Raw genomic sequence first — 21,391 nt, forward strand, 5'->3', positions numbered from 1 at the left:
CCGGGCTGGACAGCTCGTCTGTTCACACCCCTGGTGTCTCCTCTAGAAAATGGGGTTGGACAGCCCTTCGCTCGTTTACTGGCTCGTTCACATGTTCATTTATCACACACGAGGCATTCTTCCTCTATCCGCTCTCTCTGGGAATCCGCCATTCCGTGCGTAGCCAGAGAAGTGCGCAGCCGGGTCAGGGTCAGTGCGCTCCATGTGACAGGAGGGGGCTGGGGTGCGGGGCGAGGCCCCAGGACGGGCAGGGGTGCAGGGTGTGTGCGACAAGGGGCTGGCTGGCAAGGCTCCCCACAAGATGAGTATGAATGACAGGCACCCAGGGGCGCGACAGGGGGCTGTGGTGACAGGCTCTCTGTGGGGCCCTCTCTAGTGTGTGTCAAACTGTCCAATCATCAGCGGACTACAGCAATGTCACTTTTCTTTTAGCCTCCGGGGGTGGGGGGGGTGGGGAGGGGAGAGAGGAGCTTAAAACTACAAAAGAAATTTGTTGTGTACGTTCTAGAAACTAGAGGTCCAAAATGCAGGTGTGGGGCCATGCTTCCTCCACCATGTGCCGAGCCGTCCCATACATGTTACTTCACCTGCTGACCCTGTCGCCCCGCCTGGCCTCCTCCCGATGCCTGTCTTGGTGGCCTTCTGATGACTTACTCAGGACCAGGGCCCCACCACTGCCAACTGGGAAATAACCCACTTGGCAGACAGCTGACCCTGTCCCACCCAAACAAAGCCGTGTCTGCCATCCAGAGGGGCGGGACGAACACACATGGCGGGGACGGGGCATGGTGCAGCCCATAACCACCTCTGAGGCCGCCACCAAGTTGAGGTGACCGCCGCCTGCTTTCTGCTCTTGTTTCTCGGTCCGTTCCCATCTCAGCATCCAGAATGAGCTTCCTGGGGGCCAGCAAGCAGGTGGGGCCATGTGCAGTTTCAGATCGAGGCGGAGTTAGCACAGGACCTCCTTCCGTCTGGGGGTGTCACTGGAGCCAAGGGGAGAAGGTGGCAGGGGAGAAGATCCTGCTGTCAGTGGACTGCCGAGGGCAAGGCCTTGGCGCACTGCGAGACGTTTGTAAAGGAGCCTTGGTCTGGTCCCCAGGGGAATTATGGGGAAGCTGAGCAGGTGGTCTGAACCCTCCTGGCCCCTGAGACGCAGAACGCCACACTTCCTAAGGCTGGCACCCTGGCGATGACGAAGCCCCTCCAGACCCCTCCCCGTGCTCCTGCTCACGCTCTCCCATTAGCAGATAAGTGGTGCTTACGCAGGAAACAGACCCAAAACCGTGCGAAACCACGCAGATTCCCCGCTGCTCCTCTGGCCTCCGCCCCCCCTCCCCCCAGGCTCCGACCTTCACGTTCAGTCAGAGTCCTCCTCAGGGGTGGCCTGGAAAACCGGCTTTGGACATTCAAATGCTAATCCCCTCCCCAACCTGACACCTGTGTGGCTTCTATCTGTGTCATCTGGGCTCCAAAGTCAGCTGGCCCTGCATCCCTCTGACACCCAGGAAGGGCCCAGGGTGCTTCCGGAGGACTCAGCAGGGCTGTGCAGATGCGCACGCAGAACACTCCCCTTGTCCCTCACTTGCGTCTTTATGACTTTTCCCCACAGTGGCCTAAACAGCCCCCTCCCCCAAATCGCAATTGCACACGAGGCCCAGTGATGCGGTTCGGTGTCTGTGCTGCCTCTCCAGCTACGGGGCCCGGAGGTCCGCAATCTAACCATTCACGTGGATGTGTATTTTTCCGTTCTCTTCCCATTCAGATACAGGGAGACCTTTCTTAGAGATGCACAGTGAAATCCCCGAAGTCATATACATGAATGAAGGAAAGGAGGTCGTCATTCCCTGCCGAGTCACTTCGCCCACCATCTCCGTCACTTTAAAAAAGGTAAAACTGAGCAATGCTCCTGGAATACTGTTACTGCCACTGAGCACGATGAACTCCGAGATATTTCATATCTGTGAAACGGTTTTCTTACAGACATGTGGGCTCCTGACTTTTTATAGCATCCTTTTACTATAACGCGTAAAGTGCTAGAAGTTACACCCATGTGCGTGTTTCAATGGAATAAAATGATAATTTCTTAAGCATAAACCTACGTGAATAATGAATTAAAATCGTGAAAATTTTGGTATTTGCCACAAATCCAAGTTTCTGCAAATGTGTGAAAAACCAATTTATTGCTTACGCAAATTAATACGCTGGCAGAGCGGTTAACCCAGAACTGTCAGGCTGTCAGGCGGGCGCCTGATCCTCCAGGGCCCCCACCTGTGTCACCTGGAGCCACCACCTTTGGTGTGAGCTGGGAACTTGCCTAAGGAAGGCTTATCTCCTGCTGGGCATCAAACTTAGCCTCTTGGGGGGACCAAAAGGGGGAAATGCTGTAAAGGAGATTTTTCTTCATGTTATGTTGTAAATTGCGCACGTGGAGAAGGAAGAGGATTTGGGCAGAATCTAATAAAGACAAAACCGGAAATGTGACGTTCCGGCCAATGCGTCAGCAATAAGGGCTTAGGATTTCACTGGAGTTGAGTAAAAACTCCTGAAGAGAAGAACTGTGGTGAATCCCGAGAGCGTAAGAGCTTTAAGAGGACGAGCTCAGGGTGTCCGAGGTGGCATCTCGCCGTGTGCCCTGGAGGTGCTGCTCGGGGTGTGCGTGGAGGGGCTGGAAAGGGTCGCGGTTCTCAGGATCGCCTGCGGACCCTGGAGCCTGACGCGAGGAGGTGTCTCCGGCCTTCTTCCTTCGCATTCACTCTCCCGTGCCGTCAGTCTGACTTAAGCACAGGGCCTCGGGACAGCGCACCGACAGGCTTGGGCTTCCACTGCGTCTGTGCGTCATCGCCAGGAAATGTAAAATCGGTGGACGTCACAGCTGGAAACGCCCGGGGAGTCCAACTCGGGTGGTGGAAGAACCCCAGGCCCCCCGGGGAGGCGGGGGCTTCCCAGGCCACAGCGGGCCCCGCGCACACCCTGACTCCTCCTCCCGTGCCCTCGCCAGCCTCCTCCAAGCATTGAGTCTGGGCCGGAGGCAGGCCGGGGTGGTAAGAGCAGAAGCTGGGGCCTCCCTGCCTGGCTTCCTACCACCCTGCGCTTACCTGCTGGCTAAACTGGCACGTTAGCAACCCCTCTAGCGCAGGTGAGAGATGCCTGCAGCAGCGCCCAGCTCACACGGCTGTTAGCAAGGCGGACGGGGTCACCTTCGAAGGCACTTAGCACAGTGCCCTGTGCCAGGGCCCCGATCCGAGGGTTAGCTGCTGCTGTTACTTAACCTAGCACTTTGATACCCAGTACTTGCTGTGTTCCCAAGTCATGTGTTCGGTGGCGTGGCATCATGGCGTCACACTCTTAGTCCGAGGTGGTAACTCGTGTATGGCTGATGGGGAACACACCGCGGGGAAACGAACCTTCTCTGCTCCCTGCAAGCCCCTTTCTACCCGAATGCAGATCTGCTGCAAGGGTCATTCCAAAATTTCCACGTGTAAAATCTGGTGATGGGAGCAGGTGATTTACTCTGTTCTCCTACCTGAGATCTATAATACAGAGAGAGAGGCGGCCGAGGCAGACAGAGACAGAGAGACTGAGGCATAGAGTTCTAACGGGGATTTGGGGTTGACACATAAATATTGAAAATTCTCTGACTTGTTGCATGTGTATGCTGACATAACATAATATAAAGTCTTTCCCTGTCTTTTCTCTTATCGTCCCTTTTCTTTCTATTTGCCTTCCCCTCCCTCCCTTCTTCCCATGCCCGCTGTGGCAGAGCCATCATCAGCTGGAGACAGGGCCCCCTGTACAGTGCTCCCTTTCAAGGCTGCCCATGTGTCCGCCTCTTTATGTCACATGTAGTCACTGCCACAGCTGGCGAGCTACACGGTCTTCTGCTATTTTAGCTCCTGTCGGCTATGAAATACTACTAGTGGCAGTAACGGATAGATCAGAAAAAGACACACACTTTAATTCTACTATATTTTTAAGTCGTGCTGAGGGAGCCCGTCAGCAAACTTTTCTTTCAGATTCAGCACAAGCTTGTTTTCACATATTTTAAAAGCATCATGGATTTCAGTCTTGGAGTTAAATTTTGCTGAATTTTCCCTTAGTAGTTTACACCGAATTAGAAGAGCGAGTTCTTTCTCCCCAGTGAACGCAAAGCATTCCTAAGTTTACAGCTAGAATCCCGACTTACTGAAACATGCCGTGCGTCTTCGATTGCTTTCAATTCTTCACAAACAGGACATAATTCGTTTTAAACCCAGTAACACTCAGGTACCATATTCACAAATCCAGACATAGTCACTGGGAGAGAGGCACTGGTGGCTCTGGTGTTCAGCCACAGAACCACAAATCTCAGCCAGGATAGTTGCTTCAACAAGCAATACAAATAAATGATAAACAGAGTCGTGTAAGGTGCACTTTTTTAAAGAAGGTAGAAAGGATGTAAAACCTCACGACAACTGGCCTTTCCTTATAATCTCTGGCGGGGAGGTCATCTGATTTCCCCGCCTATATATCCCTATTAAGGATCTATAATAGTAACGGTCAGCGGGCCCTGCTCCTGAGGGCGGGCACCCGGGCATCAGGAGAATCTGGCCCGGCCCCTCTGTGGAGCGGTGACCCTTGATGACGTCCGATCCCGAGGGAGACTGCTTACACTTGGCGTCTAGAAGAAGGTATAAGGGGAGAATCGAATCTGGATTCTTTCCTTCTGTGTGGACGTCCTGTGTGGGAGAGGCCCTGAGAGGGTCTGAGCGCACCGCACTCACTCATCACAGGGCCTCTGGCCTCCGCCTCCGCTGGCGACCTGGGCTCCGGGGGGACTTCCCGCCCAGAGGCGGTGGGTGCCCTTGGCCTTCTCGCGATGACCCTGTGAGTGCGGAGTGAATGCTCTGCCTCTGGGAGGGCCTGGAATGATTGCTCGTCCTTTTAAGACTGTCACCTCTTAGGTAAGTCGTGCAGAACGGGAGGACAAGTAGACTCCTGAGGATAACGGGGCAGCCCCAGTGGGAGACGTACAAATTGGTTTCTCTGCTGAGCCTCAGGCCAGTTTATTACAAAGGTTCCCAGAAGCCAAAGAGACGTGGGCTCCCACTAGAAATCGGACACGGCGACGTGGTCCCTCCAGGGCGGGTACAGGTTGTTGCTAAGGCTGATGATAAGTGACCATCATTACTCTAATTTATCATAATGAATTAGAAAAATAGCACACGCAAAGAAAACTGAAGAACCGCTTATAACAAACTGGATGTGTTTCCCCTGCGCTGTTTTTATTGTAGATGAAAATGATGCTCGCACAAACTATGGGTGAAACGCCACTGCCACCGCGTCCGCACGGTTTCTTAAAGCGCGCTTCTCTCTTTTCAGTTTCCTCTCGAGACTCTGATCCCTGATGGAAAGAGGATAACCTGGGACAGCAGGAAGGGCTTCACAATCTCCAACGCGACATACAGAGAAATAGGGCTCCTGATCTGTGAAACCACCGTCAACGGACACGTGTACAAGACCAACTATCTCACATACCGACAGAGTAAGTGAACAGAAGCCGAAATGCTCAAGGGTTTAATCTGCTTCACGAACTCGGATTCAAAACAACCACATGTTATTTCTTCTGCTCGCAGCCAATATAATCCTAGACGTCCAGATGAGCCCTCCCGGCCCGGTCAAGTTACTCCGGGGTCAGACTCTCACCCTCAACTGTACCGCAACCACTCCCTTGAACACGAGAGTGCGAATGACCTGGAGTTACCCCGCTGAAGTGAGTGACCCATTTTTCTATTTCTTCTGTAGGAGAGTATTTATTATTAGTCAGTAAAATGATGAGGTTTTTTTTTTGTTTGTTTTTGTGGTGGGAAAAATCAGAATATTCTGACTCCTGGGGCAGTTTGGGTCAATAAAGAAGCATTTAGGTTTGGTTCGGGTGCTTTCCTTGCCTGGCATTTCATGAGACTGATATGCACAGATATGGCCTTTTGATGTCCGGAGGTTTTGTTTTGAAGTGTATAGGCTGGTGTTTCTATTGCATGATTCTGGGTGGAAGAGGGGATCATTTCATCCTTGGCAACTATTCTCTAGGATTTAGAGATGAGAGAGAAATTTATCACTAAACGCCAGGCAGGGACTCTCCTTTGTAACAACAACGACAGAAAGTTGTTGTCAGCGCATTAATTTAAGATCCTGGCAGACAGTCAGGCACCTGATTGGAACATGTCTGGAAAAGATAACACCACCCGGCCGTCCAGTGTTCCACTTGTGAAGCGACAAAGGAGCAATCCTGCCCTTCAGAAAGACGAGAAGAGTGAGGACTTACTCAAATTGAACATCCTCGCAAACAATCATCATTTGAAAAATGCGTAGATGGGGAAATCTACGATTCACAGTTCAGAAACTTGGACGGCAACCTCAGCCTTCGTTTCTTGTATGTCACTGTGATTTATGTGGCATCTCCCAAGTGTGGTCACTTGCTACATCATTCAGATTGCCCAGTCACCAAGGCCACTGCGATGAAATCACGTGTGAGAGATTGATGCATCAGCCTCAAGCGACCGTTTGCCATCAACATTTCTTGCTATGGAAGTAGAATAACTTAGTGACAAAAAGGTGTGACCACGGCCCGGCAGGGACACATTAAAGACTCGTTAGTCATAAAGCGTTTTCTGGAAAGTGGTAGCGTTTCATTTAAATAGGAATGCTACAACTTGTGACAATATTTTCTGGGTTTTGATAAAAATCAAATATGCTCAATAAATCAAGCAGTCTCAACCAGGCTAAGAGGGACGGAACTTTCACCCTGTTAGGGTCGCTGCTCTAAAGAAGCGTGTGACGATACAGCCACTGAAGGCCGCGGACCTTCTGGAATGGCGCCGTCCAGGGGAACGTCCGTGATGGAAATATTTGGTATCCCTGCCACGCAACTCAGTAGCCGCACGGCTAACGAGCGCTCGGAATGTGGCCGGTGTGACTGAGGAGCTGAATTTTTAATCTTGTTTACTTTTAATTTAAATAGCCACATGTGGCTGGTGGCTGCGGTACAGAACAAAGCAGTTCTCAACCACGGGATCGGTGATTCTCCAAGGCAGAAACAAAATTAACGTTCCTGAAACTGGGGAACGAACACAATCTCGCAGGGAGAAGGGAGAGGCGACACCGACGCACGGAGCTGCTGGAAGTCCCTCGGCCTGTGATCCGGCGGACGAGTTTCTGGTTTTCAGCAGTGGTGACTGACATGTCTCTGGCTCCTGCTGAGAAGGGAGAAGATGGCCTAAAACGGGCATCTGTCCCCCAGGGAATAAGAGGAGAGGTGGGCGGAAGTGGGTAAAGCTGGCACGGAGGAGAGCCGAGTTAGAGACTCAAAGGTCCGCTTCCAAAGTCTCGTTCCCATGCCCGCTTCGGGGGAAAGTGACATATCATGTGGTATGAAATGTAATGCTAAAAAAAAAAAAAAAAGAAGAAAAGAGGAAGGAACGATGAAAGGAGAAGGCGGTGTGATCTCACTTTCTCAGATCCGGGCTGGGTCACCTCGGCGCTCCTGGGCGTGGACAGCAACCCGGGGGTGGGGGGGCGGCTGGACGGGTCTGAGGCTATGCGTGCCCCGAGGTCCAGCTAGTGTGGCAGGCACAGCGTGGAGAGTGAAACGGTGAGACTGGGTGTCACGCCCTGGCGGGAGGTGATGCGCTCTCACGTGGTGGTCCACTCAGAGGAACAGCGTCATAAGCCACACCTGGAAGACGGCTGTCCGCGTCTGTGTGACCACACGCGTGACGGCTGCACCTAGAAGCGCGCTGCTGTTCAGGGGGGCGTGTGTGCCCTGGGGACGGCTCCAGGTTTCTACCCGAGACCCAGCTCCTGGCCTGCTCTGGCCAGCGTCCCTGCCACCTAGGTGTCCACCTGCCAAAGGACAGCAATCCTGCCCATCTGCCCGCGCTGGGCCGAGAAGCCCGCAGAGTCCATCTGAAGAGGAAGCGGTCAGCGGATGCCACCAGGCACCTTGTTGGAAACACACGTGGACAGACGTGGCCTCCCGACGTGTCGCCCCACGGGGCTGTGCTCCTCGGCGCGAAATGTTCGTGTGGGTCGCAGCTGCGCAGTGCTATCGATGTCGGCGTGAGCGGTCACTGCTCCTACACTGCTTACACGTTTCCTTTCCAGGACAAGAACAGAGCCTCCATAAGGCAACGGATCGACCAGAGCGATCCCCACGCCAACATGTTCCACAGCGTCCTTGTCATCGACCGCGTGCAGAGCCAGGACAGGGGCCTTTACACCTGCCACGTGACGAGCGGCCCGTCCTCCAAGTCTGTCAACACCTCGGTGCACATATATGGTAAGCGGCTCACGCCCTGCCCCCGTCATCGCTGGGATGTGGGAGGTTCTGTAAACAAGGACGTTCCCTTTCGGCCGCGGGGCACGCTGTCACCAATGAAGACTTTCAGGAGTGGCTTTCTGAGCTTGTGTTATTGCGATGGAGACGTGTGAAGTGGCCCCCTTCCTGTCGCCCTGCCTGCTTTCGCGGTACTCGTGGGTCACTATCTGGGCTCGCCGCGAGGCCTGACCGTAACCCAGCTCTGTCCATTTATCCACTGGTTGCATCCTCCTTGAAGGAGGCAGCCATGGCTCTGTTTCTGTTTTGTGTGCGCAGACTCCCTTCTAATGTATCGATCGCCTCTTTCAAAGGTAAAGCGTTCATCAGCGTGAAGTACCGAAAGCAGCAGACGCTTGAAACCGTGGCTGGCAAGAAGTCGTGCCGCGTCTCCATGAAGGTGAAGGCGTTTCCCCGGCCGGAAGTGGCATGGTAGGAGCAGTCACTCTGTCCGCGTGTGAGCGGGGGGACTCAGGGACTCAGGGGCTGGGACGCTGAGGAAAAACCAAGATGAGGTCCGCAGACCGCAGTGGAGCGCTGAGTCTGGGACTCTGAGTCATGCATGGGAGGCTTAGGCTGGGAGGGCTTGTGCCTGGAGGGCTGGGAGGCCGGGCAGGGCAAGTGAGGCTGGGGGGCTGGTGAGGTCAGAGGCTCGCTAATCTTTCGTTCCATTGTGAGACCACTTCTCAGAACCTTATGCCAACATCCTCTGACTGGGGAACGGTTGGAGGGCAATGACTAGGAGCTTTGGTGCTTTCATTTTCGTTAACTTCACTGCACAGGCCAAATTTCTGCCCTCAGCTTCTGATGTCAGCATCTGTGGATATGGTCTTTATGCTGTGGAACTGTGGCAAAGCATCCTGAATAATATATATTAACCCTGAAGAATATTACTTGTGGATATGTATTCATATCACAAGAAATAATTCACATACAGGTTTGAAAATTTGTTTAAAATGGCTCAAATATTAACAGAGACAAGACTTGTTCCGTCGCAGAGTGGACAAATGGACCTACTTGAACTAATTAAGTTTGTTTTGGCTCCAAGTCTGCATATTCAGAAACTCCTTAAGCAGATATTTTTTAATGTTCGTACACACCTGATGTAAAACAATGTAATCTGTTTATAATCTGCAGTCATTTTAAAAATCACTTTTAAACGCCAATATCCTTGGCTCCGGCCATTACATTTTAAACAAAGAGTGCACCACGAAAGTGACTGGGAAAACAGCCATACAATACAGAGGTGGTGCCACGTCAGGATCTCCCTACCCGGGGCTTATTTTACTCCCAATGTCAGATGAGCATTGTGTTTGTTTTCGGTTTCCTGAAACGCTTAATAGGTAATTGAATCTGCGCTATGCCCCTTCGCGCCGTGAACTAGGAGAGATGTTGGAGGTTTCACATCTGAAGCGTTTCACAGTAAGCTTCCCACGGGTGTGCATCATCCCTTACCAGGTGTTTCATCTTCCCTTGCCTGACAGTGTCCCCTCTGGTCACTAAGTAGCAAGGACCTTAAACAAAGCCAAAAAATCCATCCATTTTCGAAAAGCACTGACTCGTTCATGGGAAATCACTGGCAGTCACACTAAGGTGGTGTTTGTGACCGCTGTGGGACTGACACCGCGAGCAAGGGGGCTCGGCTGCCGGGCCGTGTGACAGATGCGTGAACACGAGCCAGGCCCACTCCTGGCGTTACGGACCTTTATATGGAGCGCAGTGAACTGACAGACCAAAACCTGCCCCTTTCAAAGACCATGCCATTTAATGAAATTATAGAATTTTAGAGTTAGAAGAGATCTTTGAGAAATTCCAGAACACGTGGCGAAACTGGGGCCCGCACAGACACGTCAGGGGTGCAGGGCGCCGTGGCAGAGCGTCCAGCGCTCAGGCCCCTGCTTTCCTGCTCCCCAGTTCTGTGCACAGCTGCAAGATCTCTAAGCATCGACTCTATATTCAAGGTTTAAAAATACTTTCTGTAAGTTTATACCTTCTGTTTGTGAGTTTCGTGCCTTAACTCTTCTTCCTCAGGGAGAAAAAAATCTTGATAATCTTGATTTCGTGATAGTTTCTGAAAGGGACAATTGGTATGACCATTTATATAACTAATAAGAACTCCACATTGAGACCACAATAGGAAAATCTATTTTTATTTTTATCTGGAGAAGTGATCTAGTTGATCTGACGTACAATGGCCCTTGTATTGCTGATGGAGCCTCATGGAAAACTCTGGAAAACATCTCGAGTGGAATCAGCTGGTGCCTCTGGGTTAATACTTAAGTCACAGCGGTGACCAGGCCCCTTGTGGGTACATTAAACCATCACTTTGCTGTCTCCCCTCAGCTTACTTTTTCCTCTTTGCCAATAAAGAGGAAGCATTTCCCGGTCTCCAGATCACACCTGGCTTTACTGAAAAGTTAGCGTCCACATTTTTTAATGAACACTGAGGGTCAGAGGCTTGAAACGCATAACCTTGAGCTCACAAAAGTGAACGGCAGGGTGAATTGACTTTCTGGCCATGTGCTTCACCGCAGGCTCAAGGACGGGTTACCTGCCACGGAGAAATCTGCTCGCTACTTGGTTCACGGCTATTCGCTAATCATTAAGGACGTGGCTGCCGAAGACGCGGGGAATTACACAATCCTGCTGGGCACGAAGCAGTCAGACGTGAACAAAAGCCTGACGGCCACGCTCATCGTGAACGGTGAGTTCACTGTCATACTCTCTCCTGGTTCTGCTGGGGGAAAATCAATGAAAATCTGTAAACCAGAAGTCAGTATGACAGCATCGAAGAAAACACAAATTCAAATAATTACTTTAAAAACCACTTCCATATGTGACATGGCTTTTTGTAATTATCACCATGCCGTATCTACTACTATGGAGTCAGGTTTTTAATGCTCTCGAAACACTTCTACTTGTTAAAAAACTGGCACTATCGTGACAGACGGGAGGGTGTGTCTGTTCCCCCGACATCAAAACCGGTGACAGTGTGGCCTGCGTGCCGTGGCCCAGGCGGCCGTGACTTCACTTCTGCTCTGTCCTCCGCCCCTTGGCAGTGAAACCCCAGATTTACGAAAAAGCCGTGTCGTCATTTCCGGACCTGATTCTGCACCCCCTGGGCAGCCGACAAAGCCTGACTTGCACCATCTACGGCATCCCTCAGCCCGTGATCCAGTGGTTCTGGCAGCCCTGTAACCACAGTCACTCGAAAGCAAGGTAGGGACGATTCGTTTCTTGAAAAACTTTCGACTCCTTGTTGACACCTGGATCAAGGTTCTCCGCTGGGCGTGGACGGGCGTCTGCAGACGGGCATCTGCCGATGGGCGTGCAGTGCGTCGGGGGCCAGGACCCTGTGCTGTCCAGTCTTCCTTCCCCTTTGCCAACCATTTCGTAGCTGCTCCCTCTGGCTTATAGCTTTAGCAGCACAGGGACCAAAGCGAGGTCCCTGTGAGCCGTCACTGGGCACTCGGGTCGGGACTCTGGTCTCGTTTTCCTGTTGCCGACCCCCAGACTTTGGCTTCGCACCCGTCTCCTAAACAGCAGGTACAACAGACCTTCCCAGCAGCAATGGTCGCGGCCGCTCGCAGGCTTTGCTCACGCTCTCCCATCTGGCTGACGGGTGCCCATCTTCTGTTTCCCACGAGGTCCGTCTTTCACCCCAAAACTCGGCTCGCACTTTGCCTCTCTGTGAAGCCCCCCGACCGCCTCGTTCGGCGTGGACGGCACTTTACGCCGTGACTGCGTCACCAGGTGTGCCTACCTTGTCTGTTCTCCAACCTCCGAGTGCTGGCCCAGTGTCTGACACATTGTGGGCGCTCGCGGTGTGCGCTGGATGCAGACGCCCCTACCCTCTGTTAACTGTGCACCGTCTCCTTGCAACCTGACTGGGCCCTGTTGGCTTTTTTTGCATTTCTGTTTAGAGGGATGGTACTGATAGTTCGTGGGAGCTCATTTGATGGACAGGACTGGAATTGACAGGTACGACCATAAGATATTATTGAGATTGCCCAGGAATTGTCATTATGCCAGAAATTTTCTTTATTGCTTTGAACTCTACTTGCAGAGTGTTTGGGAGAACTGTTATTTAAAAAATTTAGCTTGCCGAAAGCAAACAAGACATAGTTCTAACCTAAACAGACAGAAGTGGCTACTTTTAATTATTTTAATTTTCTAGATTCTCCTCGCAATTTCAACTCTTCTTCACTTTCTGTACTAATCGTTTCTTTGAGGCATATTATTCTGATGTTGAAGGTTACTGCTGAGTTATGGGAACAGCCTGAGAAGGAGCTGTTTTCATACGTGTCTGATTTCTCATCTGAAATATGGAGAACTTAAAAATCTTAAATTCCTCGTTTACCATTGTGGATATTTGACACAAAAGAAAGTGAGATATACTTCCTTTTGTTTATGTGTTTGTTTTGCTAATTGGGGGGTGGGCATCCATATTAATGGACCCACCTCTTTAAGGCCTAAAATATCTGGGCTAACCAAACACGTAAGTAAATTGAAAAATAACTAAATAATTTAAGCTATTAGATTTGGATGTAAGTGTTGGGTTAAATTTTTATGGAGTAACAGGCTTTTCCAGATATTTTTAATTTTTGTTTTGACAAAGGCAAATCTAAAACCTCAGTTCTATTTAGGATGACAGCTAGTAACTATGTTATAAAATAACAATTATGAGTGATAGAGCAAATCATTATAAAGCTAGGTGTGAATAATGCTAATAAAATATGATTTGGGGAGTGAGGTCAGCGGAAGTGGAACTTTGGAAACATCGGCTCTTTTTGTCCGATTTCTGTGTGGTCTGGGCGCCCTCTCCCATGTCGGGGGGTTATATTGCCCAGGACCCCCAAAGTTGCCCTATTCCTCGTGGAATTCTCTCAAGACTCAGAGCAGTGCCTTAAATCTTCAATAAATGTCCGCTGACCATTTGACTCATTCTTTGTTAAAGGCTTTGCGTTTTTTTTGTATTTTTTACCAATCGCAAGATAGATCAGAAATGGAAGCTTTAAAACTGTTTTCAGTGATGCTTCATTTTAAAAAATACGTTGTTGCTTGAAATTATCTGCTGAAAATGTGGTGCTTGGTGGTTAAGTCAGCACATTAAACTTAGAAGTGTTTCAGAAAAATTATGGGGCCTTTGTGCGCTAGCAAACAAACAGAATGACTCTTTCAACCTGACAGAGAGAGCTGAGCTAAAATCGACAGGTAAATGAAACCCTCAGTAATTACTAAAAATTTTCAAATATATCTTTATATAAATATATTCTGTGTACTCAGATTAACGCTTAGATTCAGTTGTAGACAGGATTTTTTAGTAAGTGACATTTGAATAAGGGATGTTCTATTGCACAAATTTTAAAAGGTCTTATTTTGAATTACATAGTAACCTATTTGCATAGTGGTATCTGTGCGTGATCATCAAGAGAGATTAGGTGATTAATATACGGCAGGTCCTCAAATAGTCGTTTTGGTCAAAGTTGTTTATAACATTGATAACATTATAACATTGAGGAAGATGAAACAAGTCCATTCCGGGCCGGGGCCTCTGTCCATGTGTCCTCTGTCCATGGGGCCTCTTCCGTATGTCCTCTGTCCGTGTGGAGTGTGCACATTCTCCCCGTGTCAGCATGAGTTTCCTCCGGGGACTCCGGTTCCCCCCATATCTCAGAGACGTGCCCGTGAGGGGACCTGGCCTGTCCCCACTGTCCCCATCTGAGCGGGCGTGGACAGGTATGGGAGGCCCTGGGATGGAAGGGCGTCCTGTCTGGGGTGGGTCCCTCCTGGCACCCTGAGCTGCCCGGATGGGCTCCCGCCACCGCGACCCTGACCTGGGAGAGCGTGCTGGAAACTCGTTATCTCACTTTTCTTATTCGTCTGTCCTCGATGGATGTCGAGCTCACGTTTCCTTCCGTGTTTAACAGCAGAAGGGTTCGGGGTCTTTATTTAGAAGTTTGGTGACATTTTTGTGACCAGAAATATGCCGTGGGAACTTAACTCGTTTCTATCAATTAGCCTTGGGAGACGCTGTTTTCCTTATATGTCATTTCTTAAAGTCACAGTGTCCAAGAACCTATCAACGACATCGAGGACTTACTGTACACATGTTACTCTTGAATTTGTAAAACAGTTTTTGGTATTTACATTTTAGGCTCTATTAAAGGACATATCTATATACGGACACAACCAAAGCATTAGTTTTGAGGCTGGAATGTGTTTAAGTAGAACCACACTAATAATTGGTTAATGCATCTAGGTTAAAGAGGTTCAGACTAACTCAAATCGTATAGTTTTCTGAAGTCTAATAAATATATAAATATATTTTAAAACTTATCAGAACTACTGCTCAAGTAGTTCATCCTTACAGATATTAAGAAACATAAATACATTTAACAGAAGTTTCCTTCTTTTTAAAAAGCAATGTGGTAAACTGCTGAGCTGTGTTTTAACTGAATAACACTGGTTCGATTCACCTAGAATTTGTTCTTATTAGGGAAAAAGAGAGGGAATGGGTGGTTTCTTTTCAACTAATGAGCTGAGAGGAAATGGAGCAAATCTTTCTCCCTTTTACTTTTTTTGCATATTTGGGCGGTAAAGTAGAACTAGAATATTTCTTTTGCATTTTTAAGAGCATGCAAAGTCACTACCACTGAATGAGGTAGAATTTGGAGTTTTTCTCATCCTCAGGAAGTGGCAGAGACTTCTAAGTACAAATCCCTAAATTTGCCCGTGTTGGCTCCAGCATGAACCCAGGCGGCACGCATGAGAGCGTTAGCTTATAGTTCCTTTCACGTGTCATTTACCGCTCTTCATGTAAAATAAAGATGACGACACACACTTTATAGAGTATTTAGGAAAGGCACAGTGCCAGAGAAATGGTAGGGTGCAATTACTGCTAGCACTGGGGTAAACCTGTGTATAAGGCCTCAAAGCTTCTGTGGAACTTGGAAAGAATTTTCTGCCTACTATAGGGCTAGTTTCGCAACAGCGAGCATTTTGACCTAACACTTCTGAGAAGTGAACACAAACTGTGGAAAGTAAAATGTAATTTTGCTGTGCTTAGAAATAGAAACCTAGTGGGTCTGGGCTGTAGACGTGAGGAAAATGTGACGTGATTCTTCAGAAGAAGAAAAAAAGGAAATACGGACGAGGCAAAAGGAAAGACCAAACGCGTGTGGAATGAGGGCGCTGAAGTCCCTCTCCCAGTGTGGCCCGTCCCGCCCGCTCGCTTCCCGTCACAGGAGGAAGTGGTGCTGGCCTGTGGGTCGCCCAAGGCGGGGGCGGAGTGGCACGTGGCGGGGCTGACTCCCCTCCTGCGGGCCAAGTCCACGTGGCAGTTCTTGAACTTCATCTCCCCCTGGCTTTTGAAGAACTAAGCAGGACTACGGCTGGCCGTGCAATGAGCTGGTCTTGAGCTGGTCTTGAGCTCATCGCTTTTTGTGTGCTTTGCCACGGTGCTGGGCCCGTCCCGCAGGAGATGTCGCTTGGGTAAGGTAGCCCAAGAGAGGAGGCTGACCTCTAACGGAATAAGGAGCTAGCATGGACTGGACAGAAGGGCCTTTCTCTGTGGGATGGAAGGGAACGGGGAGAGGACAGTTGGGCATAATGCTGCAGATCGGTACTCCGCATCGCCAGTCACATTTTCTCAGGAGAGCTCTACACTTCCACTCGCGCATGCGTAAGAGCCGAGGAGCCCCGTGGGGACCTGACTGGACATCTGTGTGCCTGGACAAGTTGCCTGCTCCCCACAAACACGAGGGTGGCAGGTGGGCTTCCGCTGGCCTCTCCGCCAACTCAGACCGCCTTCTTTTTAAAACTAAGGCCTGCTTTTAAAATGTCGCCCGTGGTTGGGCCTTCTCCTAGAGAGGTCTAAGGCCCGCGGCCTTTAATCGGTTTTCAGAGCACATGTTCTTTAGATCACAGGCTGTTTTAACTGTCTCTCTCATCAAATGATCACAAATGATCATTTCAAGGTCAAAAATGACTCTGGTAGATTAGAACAGGGTTGCGAATAAAAGGTTAGGTATATTGGGTTCTTGTGAAAATCTCCTTTTCTTCATCTGTCTCGACCAGTAAAACACGCAGCGAGAAACTTCTGCTACTTCTGTTGTCTTAACGGTACTCACATCTTACACGTGCATCTTGCCCATTATTGGTGTTCGAGCCAAATACACTATCTGCTATCGTGCAAATATCTATTGAGCACCCACCACGTCTAGAACGTAAAGATGCCATTTGTCTGCAGCATATATGTTTCTGTTACATACGATCGGACGCATTGGTGATTGCTTGTTCCAACGCTATGCGTACCTGCACGATTTCTGCGCCAAGGTCTGAGCGACAGAGACCCGGGAATCAAGGAAATGGGTTCCGTTCTTGGCACAGGCCCTGACTTCTAGGTGACCTTGGCTGGTCGTTTAATCTGTGCTCCAGTTCCCCTTTCTCTAAATGGCCACTGCTGTGCTTCCCCTTTCCTATAATACATGGCTGTCAGCGAGTGAAATGAGAAAAACCACTTAAATCTACACTTTCTTCTTTTAGAAAAGCCTGAAATAATTTCTTGGTTGTCGCACACCGGTACTTCCCCTCTGCTTATGAATTATAAAGCAGCGTGACCTGAGGGTCAATGCCAAATTAATGGAAAACATCAACTTGTGGGAGAAGAAACGGCTGTAAGACAAGCCTCCTGGGCAAGTTCGTGTCCAGGGCACAGAGCTGACTCGGTGGTCGTGTTGACAGCCGCCCGTTGAGGACAAGAGCGTGGCGGCTCCTCCCCCACGCGTCTTCAGCGCCGGCCTGGCCAACAACCTCTGCCTGGCTCGGTCCAGCCCCTGCAATAGCAGATGTTCTTGGTCCTCGCCCAGTGCGCCCCCGAACCCTGCCTGCTCTGTTTGGTCTTTTGCCGAGGATGCAAAAAATTGTTGCTGGAGTCTCAACTTCTGGAAGGTGGAGAGGGGACAGAGTATTCTTTACTTTCTTAGCCAAAATGGTGGACTTTCTACGAAAAACTAAGGAACTGCTTCCACAGCTCTAAAATAAGTCAGGCCAGGAGTTGCAAATAATGACACGCTTTCGAAGTGTAACAGAAAATGATGTTCCCTGCCACGTAATTTGACGTCCCATTTCCGAAACGCTCTTCATCGTCCCGGCAGTAGGTTGCTGTGGGGCGTCTAGAGAAAGGTCACCTTCTAGGACTAAGTGTGGTTTGCTGGGTTTTGGGGGGGGGGTGGAAGTGGGGGGTGGCCTGCAAAATAAGGGAAGGCGGGGGCTTCTAGAAACTCTGAGATGGGCTCGCTTAATTGCTTCGCTCTATTGTTTACGTCAGCAAATTGGCAGAGGAAGGAAGTCCTGAGCCATTAAGGACGCGTTCGGGATGGGTCGTTTGGGAGCAACATGGTTCTGCGCATCAGTGGGGTATGTGAAATTAACAGGGCGAAGACAATTGTTAATGGTAGTTAATTAGACATGGACTCAAGGACCCAGATTTAATTGACCGCCAGCATGAATGGCTATTCTTTTTATGCCGAGACAGTTTTCTGTCCCGTATTCTGTTTTCTAACTACAAAATGAAAGTTTTAACTGTTCAGACACTGAAATAGCCAACATTTCCTGGGGGCCAAATGCAAGTCACGTATCTGAGGAAAGCTGATTTTAAAAAGACCTCTGCTTTGGGACACACGGTCACATAGGCCATGTTTCCATCTGTGTCACCCCATCCTCGGCACACCTGCGATTTGAGTGCATGTGTGTCCTGACACTCTGTGCAGTGGGGGTACGGGTGGGCAGACGCCAACCAGGTGTGCTAAGGAAACATAACTTGGCACACACAGAACCCCGAATCGGAACAGGGACCCTAAAAGCCACTTCACCAGATACTCGGCAAGGCCCTGAGCGTGAAGGACCAACCAATCAGAGCTGGCCGCCTTACACAGGAGGCTTTCAGTGCGGCCAGGAGTGCGTGTCTACTTCCTGAGAGGGGCCCCTTGCCCAGGGTGAGTCTCCGGGCAGTGGCCCTCATTAACACTGCACACGAAGTCCTGGCAACAGCGCATGTGTTCATCTGCCAAACGCCCCTCCGCCACTGTTCTCTGCTTTGTGAGATCTTCCTTGTTCCCACTCTTCATAACTACATGGTGAGTCTGATGAGTTACCGTTGCTTGAGAATTAACTGTGTCCTGTAGTCGCTATCGAACATTTCATTACGGGTTTAAATTAAAGCGAAAGGCTGAGTCGTGGGAAGGCTACACGGGCCGGTTTTTACAGGGATGTTTTGAGGAAACTTCAGTGTCGCTTTCCGGGATGAGACCCCAGAAGACAGCGACACACAATTTGGGAAGATCCCTTAAGAAGACTGACAGCACGTCTCAGATCTTCTTTGGTCATATTCACGGATTCTAAAAGCAGAACCAGCGCGGTCACCACTGAATGGAGAAACTAACGTCCTGACACGAGATCCTTGGGCAGCAGAAAAATGGGACTGTTCTTGGAGATCTGCAGTGGAGAGGTGGCTCTCCACTGACCTGGGAAACTGCCTCCTGAAGTATGGACTAGTCCGTGGTTTTAGGCGAAAAAGCAGGATCTGGCCGATCGAGAAGACGGGAAGGCTGAGATGGATTGAGACCGTGACCTAGGTCGTGCCTACATCTCCAGGAGCCTCATGGGAGGTTTTATCACCTTGAGTGCAAGTGTCTCCTTAATGATAGCTGTGGCGGATTTAATCAATGACACCCTCCTCGTACCAAAGCTGTGTCTGTCCCTTTACATACACTGTCCCTGATCTGTACAGCAATTTTACCTAATGGGCATAATTTCCTCCATTTTCCCATGAGGAAACTGAAGCTCAGAGGGTTGTTTCTCTGAGCAGGGCGGTGTTTCGGAAGCTGACTCTCCGCCGGTGCCGTTCACCGTTCCCGTGCCTGCCTGTCATCTTAGGACGCGGCACGTCCTTCCTCCCAGGTGCTCCCTCCAGTCGGCCATGCTCACGTCCCCCGTCCATGGAAACCATGTGGCTCATTCACCCAGCCAGGCTACTGGCCCCTCCCGTGGAGGCTCAGTACGACGTTCCGTGGGAATGAGGATGAGCGGGAGTAAACCCAGGCGATCAGAGGCCGGGTCTGGCCCCGGGCTTGTGCGGACCCGACGTGGGCTCCCCTGAGGGTGCTGAGTAGCCGAGCCGGGCGGTTGCTCCGGTTCGGCCCGGCCGACACCGAGGTACTGGGTGACTGTCCACCGTGAGCCCGCCCTGTCGTTCTGCCAGACTCGGTGGTGGTCTTACCACTGTGCACGTCCTCGCATGTGCTGTATCGTGTGCCTTGTACCCTGAAACTCTGCCTTCCACGTCGGAAGAGCAAGACCTTGGAAGCCAAGAACTTGGATTTTCGCTTGGTCTTTTTAAAAAGTTAAATGGGTGCATATTATTATCCCACCTTCTTGCGCCTTAATGTTCCGTCTGCCTCGTCTCTGTCATCGAGAGAGATGTAAGGTGATCACCAATTGCTCCCTTACTGAGAAATCCTCTCTCGTATAAGGGAGTCTCTGGATAAGTCAGGTGAGGGAATAAAAATGGGTATTTAGGGACTCCTGAGAGCCAAACGGGAAATTGCGGCTGGTGGAAGGTTGTTATGGCCTCGGATTTCTATTCTCACTTTCTTCGTAACTGAAAGTTATTCAGCACTTATCTTCAGGATTTCAAGTACTTGATGTGTGTTTGATATGCATTATCTCATTTAATCCTTGCAGCACTTCCGTGAGGCAGATACTATGATTATTGCCATTTTCCGGATGGGGCACAGGGTTCAAGTACCTCGTTCAGAAGCCCGTCCTGGCTGACAGGTCAGAGCCTGGACATGGGTGTGGCCTCTGGCACATCATCTGGCACTTTATGTGTTACTGCAAGGGCTGACTCTGTGACGACGACTTAGCCATTAAAATGAGTACTTCTGGGTCAAAAGCTCATGATCCAGAAGGCAAGTGGGGAAGCCTGTCATGACGTCAAGGGCCGAGTTAAGTGTCAGGATGCAGAAAGGTTTAAGGACCCGGGCGCTGGAGCCTGGGAGCTGGCTCGGGTGCCTACTCCCATCGAGCAGCTGTCGTTCTGGGCGAAGTGCGCACCCCTCCGGGTCTGAGCCTCCCGCTCTGTGTCACGGCGATAGCCACACGGGCGCCGCAGGGTGCGGGGGAATTAACGGGGCAGCGTCTGTGAGGTGCTTCGCACTGCCGAGGGCTCAGTCTGTTTGCGGAGGGCCGGCCGGCGTTCTCAGGGTGCCCGGGGCTGCCCGCTGAGGTGGCCACACGCGCACCAGCATCCCGTGAGAGCTGACGGCACAGGCCATGCTGTCAGGCTGGCGCTCCCCCGGGAAGCGGGCTCATATCTCTGGACGGCCTTTTGACTCCGCTGGTTTACTCCGAAGAAATTCACATGGGACCAGAAGTGGTAGAAGTTTCAGATTCTTTGGGAAATTAAAGGAGCGCCACTCACCTGGATCTGTTCGCCTTTGTGAGTTCGAGCTCGGCCGTCCAGACGCTCCCTGACCCAGGTCTCCACGGAGCCGACTCGCCCTCCGGCCAGCGTGTGTGTTCCCACACAGCAGAAGGAAGCGCGTCGCACACTTTCAGAGGACATGGCTTTACCTCTTACACAGGGTATGTGGGAACGAGCCGTCATTTGGCTAACGTAGTGCCAGTAACCACGAGGCACCATTTTCACCTGCCCTTGAAAGAGAGGAGACGCTGCTGGTGAGCGATCTATTTCCCACTAGACGGGCAGGCGCTTCCCATGGGTGGGCATCACTGCTGAGCGGAGACTGTCCACAGCTGTCAGTTTACCAGGTGCTGACACCTACTGTGACGTCCAGGTCCTGGTCAGACCCCCGGTCAGGTCTTCGTCAGGACCCCTCACTGTGAACGGACGGCGGTGACGCAGTGCTTAGCTGAGGGGGTATGAGGAGGTCCCATGAGGGCCAGTGCCCCTTTGTCCGGCACGTTGGAGGTAGGCGATGGCCGGCAGGGTTGACCGAGGCCTGTCCTCTGCTCCTG

The 21,391-nt window shown here is 50.7% G+C and overlaps 1 protein-coding gene across 2 annotated transcripts in view; it reads left to right on the plus strand.

The window, feature by feature from the left end:
- The window catches only part of FLT1 (fms related receptor tyrosine kinase 1), a 151,204-nt gene that overhangs the window by 40,176 nt on the left and 89,637 nt on the right, over positions 1-21,391 (plus strand). For both annotated transcript variants that reach the window (XM_039862688.1, XM_039862696.1), the window contains exons 4-10: positions 1,763-1,887; positions 5,359-5,521; positions 5,613-5,749; positions 8,140-8,314; positions 8,665-8,782; positions 10,885-11,054; positions 11,410-11,569. In XM_039862688.1, the coding sequence (XP_039718622.1) occupies positions 1,763-1,887; positions 5,359-5,521; positions 5,613-5,749; positions 8,140-8,314; positions 8,665-8,782; positions 10,885-11,054; positions 11,410-11,569 (1,048 nt within the window). The remainder of the gene's footprint in view (positions 1-1,762; positions 1,888-5,358; positions 5,522-5,612; positions 5,750-8,139; positions 8,315-8,664; positions 8,783-10,884; positions 11,055-11,409; positions 11,570-21,391) is intronic.

Source organism: Pteropus medius, unplaced genomic scaffold, assembly GCF_902729225.1.
Source record: "Pteropus medius unplaced genomic scaffold, Ma_sr-lr_union100, whole genome shotgun sequence".
NCBI classification, from domain to species: Eukaryota; Metazoa; Chordata; class Mammalia; order Chiroptera; family Pteropodidae; genus Pteropus; species Pteropus medius.